Source organism: Trachurus trachurus, assembly GCF_905171665.1.
Source record: "Trachurus trachurus genome assembly, chromosome: 14".
In the NCBI taxonomy this organism is placed as follows: Eukaryota; Metazoa; Chordata; class Actinopteri; order Carangiformes; family Carangidae; genus Trachurus; species Trachurus trachurus.
Window position 1 is genome coordinate 31,098,528 of NC_139903.1, and position 11,393 is coordinate 31,109,920.

An 11,393-nucleotide genomic window follows, 5' to 3' on the forward strand; every position below is an offset into this window, starting at 1 on the left:
TGATCAAACACAATCTCATTATTTTTTGCTAAACACAGAGTTGTGTGCCAGTTCAGGAAACATACCAAAGTACCATTATGTACTGTCACATCAAATTAATTCAGTAAGTACCTTATACGAATCGGTGGAAGATATTCATCGTCAGAACTGTCAGCGCTGTCAGCGCTGTCAGAGTCCTCGGAGCTGTCAGATCCCTCAGACATTTCAACATCACTATCTGAAGACAGTTCAATCCTGTGAAACAAACATGAAGTCATTATTTTAAAAAAAACAACAACATGGAAGAATGACTGATGACTGGTTGCTCCAGTCAAGGAAGGTAAAAAAAACCAAGTCCTTAGTGCTATTGAAAAAGAAAATTTGGGGAAAAAAGAAAAAAGGGAGAGATAGAAGTCAATCAACTAAATGACTGACTTATATCTCCGGCCTCTTCTGATACTTACACGCAGTTTTCCAAAGAATTCACTTCATCCTCATCCATTTCTTCATTCATTTGAGCAGGACTATCAACACTGAGAACAACAAGATGAGTCAACATAGCTGTGCATAACTAACATCCTGAGCTTATGTAGATATTATCCTGTAAAATTGAAAATCCATTGTGGTGCATTGTAACAATCAGGAATTCATAATAAAACTAAATGCACCTGCTTTGTAGCGCTTTGCCCTCTGAGGCTTCCATTGTAGTCTCCCCCATGGCTATCTCTCCGACACCCTCAATGTGTAATTCTTCCTCCCTAAAAACAAAGAAAAAGATACACAATTGTATATAATAAATAAATGTGTTTTATTCTGATACTCTTGACAACAGACCAAATCTAAAAAAATGTCTGCACAAATGTACACAAATGTACACAATGTGGCGATATATTACCTCATCTGGAAGTAACTGTAGAGAGAAATTCAAAACAGACTCAGGTTTTTTTGTTACAGATCTCTTACCGATCAGATGACGCAATACTGGACAACTGTGGAGGCAGAAGTCCCAGATGTGTTGTCTTATAAGGCGTGGAGACAGAAGGGCCGTCTCTGTAGCTTTAAAAGGGGGGAAAAAAACAACTTGAAACAGAATTTGTGTCATGGCAGCAATGAACACTAGTATGTATACAATTGAACGTCACAATATGCAAAGTGGATCTAATAATAAAATTAGGGCTGTCGAACGATTAAAATGAATCTCGATTAATCGCAATTTATTTATTTCGGACTCCATAGCAAGACATAACAACAGACACACAGCACAGCCAATAAAATAGAATAGAGCTAAAACATAGAGATAGAGATTTACAACATTGATATCAAAAATAGAATTACTATAAAGGTAAAAAGAGACAACTGTACCAGTGTCTCCAGAACAGAGATTGATACCTGATGGAACTACAGTTGATGTGGATCAATCATATGGTTTTCTGAGGCATCAAGCCGACATACAGTACAGGCTAAAAGTTAGGACACACCTTCTCATTCAATGTTTCCTTTATTCTCACTGAAGGCACCAAAACTATGAATGAACACGTGGAATTAACAAAAAAAGTGTGAAATAACTGAAAACAGGTCTTTTCTTCTTTATCTTCTCTTTCTTCTTCCTCCTCCTCCTCCTCCTCTATCTCTGCCCCCACCAGTTCTAGTTTCTTCAGAGTAGCCACTCTTTGCTCTGATTACTGCTTTGCTCACTCTTGGCATTCTCTTGATGAGCTTCAGGAGGTGAACCTGACCTGAACATGGTTTTCACTTCACAGGTGTGCCTTGTCAGGGTTCATTAGTGGAATTTCAGTGAGAATCTACAATGTAAATAGTCATGAAAATAAAGGAAATGCATTGAGTGTGTCCAAACTTTTGGCCTGTACTGTAAATCTATACAATTAATCGCATCTTTTTCTTTTTTTTGCTTGAAGTACCAGCAATATGAATGGAAAGCACAACATGCTTTATGGTATTTAAAAATCAGCTGTCAGAGAGAGAAGCCTCGTTTGGTGATAAGAAGTTCTCTAGTGTTTATCTTATAAGACGGCGACGGCGGCGGCGCGGCGTCCCCCCCTCCCCCCCTCGCCAGGCTGAATGAACGTGCGGCGACGACAACAACAACAACAAACAAACTCCTACAAATGCACGATCGTCGGTGTGACGTGCAGACCGCAGTGGGACGACTCCTCAGTCCATGACTTTCATGTCTCACACCGGATCATGTCAATCCAGCTTCAGAAATATCCGGGGGACGGGAGCGTCGCCGTAACCGTAGTAACTCACACAGACACACACACACACGTCTGGAGAGAAGCAGCCTCTCTGTTTTCCAAAACTATGGAGTGGCCCGCGCCGCGTTAATAGTGCGTAAAAAAAAAATTGTGCCGTTAAAATCATTTGACACAGGGACGTGTCCTACCGAGCGAGTCAGTGACTGTAAGCAGCCACACTGCTACATTAGCATTAGCACTACCATGAGAAGCTACTTACCTGTCGATGAGAAGAAATGCCAGCTCCGAGTCGGTTTTTATACCCAAAGAGGCTCCTAAACTTCGCCATGTTGAGAAGGCTAATCCGATATTTATCCTGGTGCGGGACCTTTTCTTGTCAGACTGTTTTTTAGCTGCAGACCGTGGTGACCGTGGAGCTCCTGAGCTTGCAGCCATTTTCGAGTTCCGGGTGCTGGCAACGCCGACCTCTCAACTGCCAGTCAGGGTGACGTCGCGGCACCTCTTTATATAGGGTGGTGTTAAGGAGGCGGGGCTAAGCGCCGGGCCGGCTTGGATCATAACAAAGACAAATGCTGCATTTGCCCCACGGACACTATACTGTTGGCGATTTTTTTTGTAAATTTAGTTATGGCTCCCCCCGACCCATCTTTTGCATATTTCAGCTTATTTTATGCTATTACTGCTGTATTTGCGATAATGCTCCTTTAAAAAGTAGCTATTATATTTCTCCGTCTCTGTTGGTGTGCGCCTGTAAGTCAATGCGCTGGGACACAGAGACACGCAGACACGCTCAAAGAAAGTGTTAGTGTGTGCCTGTAAGTCAATGTGCTGGGATAAGGAAACGCCGCCTCCTTTCATATTTAGGCAAGTCAGCAGTGTAAAGCTCCAGCATGTCGGAGTATCTGAAAGTCCAGCTGTCAAGATTTTTCATTTTATATCATACCAAACACCAAAGATATGTATAAATGAAAATTATGAGTTTACAGGTAAAATAGAATATAAACAAATAAATTAGGCCTATTAGGCAAAAAGGTGAATTTAATTTCAATCTCTGCCAATTTGAATGTCCGGTGTGGGTACCAGATCGGCTCGGGGTCCTGCGCTCGCAGATGACGTCACGCACTGTGATTGGCTGAACGGCAGTATTCGGTAGTAACCATGGAAACTGTAGTAACAGCCATATAAAAAAGAGGGAAAGACGCAGGAGTGGTCGAGGGTGAAGAAGAAGAAGGAGAAGGAGACGGAGAAGGAGTGAGCGGAGACATAACGAAGAGAAACAAAGATAGAATTGACGATGATTAGTTATTTTTTCGTTGGTATACTTTGAATATTTTTGGTCTTTTAAAAAAATTGTATTTTCCCGCCAAATAAATTACAATTTTTAAATGGGAAATTAAAAATGACCTATCGTTTTATTTCTGTGATATGAAAAACAACATAATTATAATTCTTGCCCGAAGTCAGCTGAGATATTCTCCAGCTCACGCGTGGCCGTATAGAAAATGAATGAATGAATGAATGTTATTTTCACGCCCAATACACTAATAACTTTGAATAATTTTGTCCGTATTTCTCCTCTTTTCGTTCTCCCAAATTCATGTGTTGTGCTCAGTTCTTGCCTGTGTTTTTTACTTTTACAGAAATGGAGAATTTCTACGAAGAAATCAAATACTACTTGGTGAATGGAGGTTACCACAACCTCACCATCAGTCACGCACATCTTGATAGCCGAAAGGCTGTCATTCGGAAGGCCGCAAAGAAATACATGATAAAAGGTAGGGAAATTAAACTAAAAAAAGGGAAGACAATACAAGACCATGTTCACAATAGAAACATGCCTCCAGTGCCAGAAGTCCTACAAAAACTGCACACCTGGTATACATCTTATAATCTTGAAAATCTTGAAACTCATGAGTTGTGCAGTGTTGACCTTATGATTTAGTTAAGATAATTCCTTCCTCTATTTACAGGGTACGTAGGAAAAGGAAAAAGGGGAGAAGTCGATGGAATGTATTCCGAAAACCCCCACCCGGGCTTTTGCGGTCACTTCTGCAGCCAAATGTCCTAGGTAAATATAAAATGCATAGACACAGATATAAGAGGTTTCTAAATTGTCATGGAAATAGAAAAATGTAGTTCAACTACACATTAGTTACTGATGCAACTTACAATGTTCGGTAACGTGAATTTATTTTAATGTTGATTTCATTATCTAACATTTTGTTTATCTAACATCTGTTACATCTGTCATCAAAGCAGACAATATGGACCAGTCAATTTTTTTGCACACTATTTGTTGCAGGTGCCGTGCTGTGCAAGAGGAGCGGACACAGGACATCAGTGCCCCTCTCCCCCCATCTTCTCCCCCCCATCTTCTCTTCCCACCGAGAGGAGCGGACACAGGACATCAGTGCCCCTCTCCCCCCATCTTCTCCCCCCCATCTTCTCTTCCCACCGAGAGGAGCGGACACTGGACATCAGTGCCCCTCTCCCCCCATCTTCCTCCCCCCATCTTCACTTTCCACCGAGAGGAGCGTACACTGGACGTCAGTGCCCCTCTCCCCATCTTCACTTTCCACCGAGAGGAGCTGATATTGGGCATAATTAATTAATGTTGATGCGCTCACCTGGAGCAAGTCCATGTGGAAGATTACAAAAACGATGTAACAAAACAGGTTCAAAAATCATTTGATTCCATACAAGGCTCCTAAACAGTAGCCATAGGGACTACGCTATGATTTCTCTGCACATTTGACACTGATATGCCATCTGTTTTTTGCACTGATTGCCTGATTTTTTTACCCATGTATTTGTTTTAGAATATTATATGCTGAATGTATAAATGTTGCCTTTTTAATGGCTACAGCATTGGTGAAGAGCCCCAAATTATTTTTGATCTTCTAAAGCCCTTAATAATGACTGTGATGTATAAATAGCTGTTAATAAATAAAAACAGGTTTAAAAATCATTTCATTCCATACAAGGCTCCTAAACAGTAGCCATAGGGAGTATCCTATGATCTCTGCACACTTGACACTGATATGCCCTCTGTTGTTTGCACTGAATGCCTGATTTTTTACTTGTGTATTTGTTTTAAAATGTTGTATGCTGAATGTATAAAATGTTGCCTTTTTAATGTGCTGAATGTATAAATGTTGCCTTTTTAATAGCCTTTTTAATGTGCTGGATGTATAAATGTTGCCTTTTTAATGGCCTTTTTAATGTGCTGGATGTATAAATGTTGCCTTTTTAAGGGCTGCAGCATTGGTGAAAAGCCTACATCGTATTATTTTGATCTTATAAAGCCCTTACAAATGACTGTGATGTATTAGTGTTAAGTGTTAATAAATAAATTAGCTCCCCATTTATCTGGTCATAACGTCATATCTATGTGGTATTTTTTTTTAATATGATAACACATGCGTGCGCACACACACACACACATATATATATACTCCCGAAAACCGAGCCAATCTAGCCTTTCTAACACGCATTTTCTAGCCTATATAAGTATTTGAATATTTGAATGTACAATAAAGTTTTAACATGCGTGCACAAACACACACACACACACACACACACATATATACAGTATATACTACATACATATTATGTAATGCTCCCGAAAACCGAGCCAATCTAGCCTTTCTAACACGCATTTTCTAGCCTATATAAGTATTTGAATGTACAATAAAGTTTTTTTAAAAATCCTGCGTGTGACGTCATCTGCGAGCGCAGGACCCCGAGCCGATCTGGCAGCCGAGCCGATCTGGTACCTACACCGGCCCCCGAGGTGTCTGTTGAGAAAAATTCTGGCCCTTCAACAAATATAGTTGATTACCCCTGCCCTACAGGATTTCGCAGGCTTTTTTTTGTGATTGTTGCGGCCTAAAATGCCTGATTTCACGGCCACATTTTGAAAAAAATGCGGTGCATGTTGCGATTAAATTGCGGGAGACAGCGAAAGTTGCAAAAAAAAAGTTGCAGTTTGGTTCTGAATAAATAAAAATCAAAGGAAAATTGAACATTTTGAAATGTCACAAAATAATGTGAGGTCCGGTTATACCAGCAATTTTCCACTTGTTAAGAAAGGCACAGGAAAATTACATAGAGTTGAAAGTTGTTTTATTTATAATTAAAATGTCTCTTTAAAAATGGTAGTAAAACAACTGTTTTAGAAAGCCAATACAACAGTCCAGTCTTTGCATAAAAAAGGGAGAGTGGCTACTCAAGTCCAGGGCCACGGGTTTAGGATGGGGGAAGGGGATCCTGGCCGCCAGCTGCTCTGCTCCGGCCCTGCGGTGGCGTACTGGATTCTCCCTCGGCGAGTGCTGCAGGGGGGGACACAGCCTCGGGCGGTCAACCAGGACAGCTCACACACTCAACACGTACGACTCAGCTCGCGTTCCTTTACTTATCACTTTGTGCACATTGTTATATCAAGTTTCTTGCCGTCAGCCCAGCCACGGCGTTCCTCCGTGGACTCACTTTCAACCACCGCTCCGTCTCGACTCGCCCTTTGTTTCCTGTCTTACATTATTAATGGACAACCTGATTAATCCAGGTGTGTCTGAGTAGTCACAATGGTCAGACACACCTGGATTAATCAGGTTGTCCAATAATGTAAGACAGGAAATGAAGGAGCAGCACTAAGTTCAGGAAGCATTGGAGTTGTGCAAAGAGCCCATTGCTTTGGTCTGGAGGAATCCCTTGAAGCAGTTTCTAAGAAAAGTCCTGGAGTAACCCCTCCTGGACAAAGCTGAGAACAGCACCCTAGTGGCATTTTAAAGTCATCAGCTTGTGTACAGATTCTTAGACCTGCAAATGTGTGCTTAGGATGATAGCTGCTTTTATGTAAAAGAGCATGCGCATCAGTGTCTTTGAAATAAACTTTAATGTCTAATTGATAGTCTGTTTTAAATTTTCAGAAAATCTACTGATCAGTCAGTTGTGGCTTTTATTTTTATTTAAAGCAGAAGTAAGTGATATATTTGTGTTAATATAAGTCTTAAATAGTTATATCTTCCGACAGCAATCACTTACATAGAGTGTTTGGTCTGAAACACGGGTCTCTCAGTCCCTCTGCTCTGCTCTGAGCCGAAGAGAAAACATTTATCGTATCCTACAGTTTTTATCCAATGAGGAGAGAGAACGGCATGCAGGGCTGTGTGTGCAGCCAAGGAACGCCGTGAATGTGGTGACGTAGCGACGAGGACTGTTATGGTGCGTTCAAGGAAACTCGTATTTTTCCGACCGTGAAGTGGTACCAGTTCGATCTGGTACGAGTTCACCGGTCGGAAGTTACGAGTGGCCGTTATAGTGACTTTCACCGGTAAAACAGGTCGGAAAAACACGAGTGGGTTGCCTGAAACGCTACAAAGTCGTAAGTTGTGACTTGAAGCTGTAATTTATGATTTCAAAAGCCTGCCTGGAACGCAGCATTAGCGAAAACGACCGGACCACTCACTTCTGCTTTAAGTGTTACTTATGACTATTTAGTGCATCCAAAAATATTTTGAAATCTGCTTCAGAGTGGGTCCAGATGCCCCAAATATCATCAAGATATCTATAATAATAAAGTGGTTTAATGTTGCATTTTTCTAAAGCTGTTGTCTCCCAAGCTGCCATAAAAATGTCTGCATAAGCAGGTGCAAACTTTTTTGCATTTTAATATATCTTTGTCTGGTCTTTTTTTGTCATAATATTTTAGAAATATTTTTTTTACTGCCTGTATTCCTTCTCTTGTGTCAATGTTTGTATATAGGCTATCTAATATATATATAGGCTATATAGGTGCGCGCGAGACCGGATCGTCGACTAGTCGCTGATGACATCATTCATATTTTTCCCATCATAACTAAAATCCCAGGAGGAGGGTAATGCTCTGCAACAATCTGTATTCACTGCCTGACAGCTCACGCACAGAAATTAGTCCATAGAACAGCAGCTTTATAAACAACAAACTGTAAATCAGTTTGGTTTTTTGTAACATATACAGGTGCAAAAGAAAATACTGTAGCTACTGTTCATTAAACAATTAGGGAGGAAAACGACACACATGCCTCGTCACCATCACAGTCCTGCTCAGTCACAGTTTCACTCACAGTTTTTCCTGGTTGGTTGCTGCTGTTGTTGTTGTTGTGCGCGACGTAAAGCTGTCGATATGAGCGGAGTTTTTTTTTTTTTTTTTTTAATTGCCGGCAGCCCGGACACACTGCCCGCAGAAGCGGCAGTTTCTCCCACTCTCTCTCTCCACGCCGGTCAAACATCGACCCGTCTGTAGGCTACTCGGTTTTCCACACACACAGGTCTGTCTCTAGCGCTGTATGTATGGATGTGTGTCTTGTGTGCAGACGCAACTGACAAATATTTATAGACGGACAAGCAAACTTAATCATCATTTATTTTATTTTGAAAATTGACCGGATTCTCTCGCCTTTTCTGTGCCCGACTTCCTGTCTGGTACGCGCTCGTTCTATCAGGCTTGACTGCGCTCGTATTTTTTTCATTCAGCGCACTCAGCTGTTGTTTCAAGCCGCTACTCCTGTAGCCTACTGTTACATAATCAGCGACTAGTCGACGTCAAGCTCAAAACGTCATTGTGGAGCAGGGGACTAGTCTGTGCAACCCCTAGTGGAAACTCTGCTTTACATTGTTTTAACATTAAAAAAAAAAAAATATCATTCTGAAGGTGTGGCGGCTTTTAGTTTGCCGTGGCGGTGCGCCACGATCAATTACATGTAGCGGAAACCCTGGAGTTGGTTTCGACTTCGTTAGTGCCCTATTGTGTTATAACGACAGTCGTTGGAGTCACTTGCCACTTGTGAACAGTGGTTGTTCTTTGAGGCTAGATTGTTGAATCTCCTGGGAAGGGATGAAAGGGCAGCATTGTAAATTGGAGATAGGTGGTGTCTGAGGCCACCTCCCCTGTTGAGAGATGGTTTCTCTACTTTTACATAAATGGCTTCTTTAACTCCTCTTTCAAACCATCTGTCCTCTCTGTCTAGGATTTGGACATTGCTGTCCTCAAAGGAGTGGGCTTTCTCCTTGAGATGTAAATGGACAGCAGAGTCCAGTCCTGAGGAGTTTGCTCTCCTGTGTTGGGCCATGTGTTTATGCAGTGGTTGTTTTGTAAATCTCCAATTTACAATGCTGCCCTTTCATCCCTTCCCAGGAGATTCAACAATCTAGCCTCAAAGAACAACCACTGTTCACAAGTGGCAAGTGACTCCAACGACTGTCGTTATAACACAATAGCGCACTAACGAAGTCGAAACCAACTCTCTATCAAAGACAGTCATTTAAACGACTGTCGTTGGCACTTGGAGCACAAAAGGGAACCAGTGACATCATCACCCTTGTGAACGCCCACACAAGAGGTTAAATAGTGAGTCTCCACACCAGATAGTTGGACCAGTCCCAGCCTGGTCAGTTGCGTACATGAACTGATGAAGCCTCTTGGATGAGAGGTGAAACGTCTTCCTAGACAAATAACGAAGTCCAGTTGCTTTCGATTTAACCTCCTTTGATATATAGGCTATATAAGCAGGGGACGCATTACCGAGCAGGTGACCGCCGCTAATTCTCACGTGTACACTCAGCTCCACTATGAGGCATGGAGGCTCAAGATATAACCCCAGTGGTCCTGCTGGCTTGTGGTTCATTCAACCCCATCACCAACATGCACCTGAGGATGTTTGAACTGGCTCGAGATCATCTGGAAGACACAGGTCAGTTCAGGGTGGTGAAAGGCATCATCTCTCCAGTGGGCGATGGCTATAAGAAGAAGGGTTTGATTGAGGCCTCCCACCGCCTGGAGATGGCCAGATTGGCCGCAGAGACTTCAGACTGGATCACAGTGGATTCCTGGGAGAGCTTGCAGCCTGAATGGGTGGAGACAGCAAAAGTTGTTCGGCATCACCATGAAGAACTGCTTGCAGCAGAGCAGAACCGTGATGATGTGGACACAGTCAAGCACGCCAAAAAGAGACACATAGATGAGAATTATTTTGGAAGTTCATCTCATCAGAAAAGGAGAGACGGCCCTCAGCTGCTGTTGCTGTGTGGGGCTGACGTCCTGGAGTCCTTTGGGATCCCTAATCTGTGGAAGCAGGAGGACATAGCTGAGATTGTGAGCCGCTACGGTTTGGTTTGCATCACCCGAAGTGGCAGCGACCCCCACAAGTTCATCCACCAGTCAGACACGCTGTGGAAGTATCGCAGAAACATCCACGTGGTCCGTGAGTGGGTGTCCAATGAGATCTCAGCCACTCATGTGCGCCGGGCGCTTCGCCGAGGTCGGAGTGTCAGATATCTGCTGCCAGATGCCGTGGATCTCTACATTCGAGAGTGCAACCTCTACAGTGCTGAGAGTGAGCAAAAAAATGCTGATGTGGTTCTAGCACCCCTTCAAAGATACACAGGCGCCTCCTCTAGCTAAGAGATTTACTGCTGCAGCTGCAAAACAGAAGTGTGAGCGGTTTACACTAAATGCTGTAGGTTTACTGTGAACTTAAAACAAATCAGATGGTTTATTTATGCTTCCATCAGTGCCTGCTCCACACAGTAGTCTCTTCTCAGCAGTTCGTGAATTCGTGTCAATATTGCGAGCTGACATGGCCAAAACTCGGGAGGATATGGCGAAGTTAAACGCAGTGAAGGCTGCAGAGGAGATGGATGAATAAAAGAAAAAGGCAAAAAAAAGGGCTCTCACACCATCACAACAAATAATAAGTACACTGGACTTTGCTCTCTGTCGATTGGACCATTCTGTGACTTTGTGACATGCCAAGATGAGACTGTTGTTCACTCATGACGGACAAATATGGACACATGTGCAAACACACACGTAATCTGTATGTACTGTCTAGAGCTAAACTTCAGCTCTGTTTACTACCTGCTGCCAACATGTTATATCAAATGTCATAAGTAAAAGAATGTTATATCAAAATGCAAAAAAAAAGGGGAAAAAAAGCAAAAAGAAAAGATTATGATAAATATTTTTTATTCTGTGGGTAATGGGGGCGGGACTAGATAAGCTTTTGCTTCTCCCGCTTTCCCTTTCGGCCATGTGTATTGTATTATTTGAACTAGGATGAAGTGTGCTGACAATGATTTAAATTGACATGCCCGAAATAAACAAATTGATTGATTGATTGATCTACATCAATTGTAGCGTTTGTGGGGATTTGTTATTAT

General features: G+C 42.3%; 1 protein-coding gene across 1 annotated transcript; it reads left to right on the forward strand.

Moving 5' to 3' along the window:
* Positions 1-9,744: 9,744 nt before the first annotated feature.
* On the forward strand, positions 9,745-10,635 carry LOC310997157 (nicotinamide/nicotinic acid mononucleotide adenylyltransferase 1-like; the record flags this gene model as incomplete). Its single annotated transcript, XM_083986806.1, has 1 exon — positions 9,745-10,635. The coding sequence occupies exon 1, from the start codon at positions 9,811-9,813 to the stop codon at positions 10,633-10,635; it is 825 nt and encodes a 274-aa protein (XP_083842932.1). The 5' UTR covers positions 9,745-9,810.
* Between the last annotated feature and the right edge of the window lie 758 nt (positions 10,636-11,393).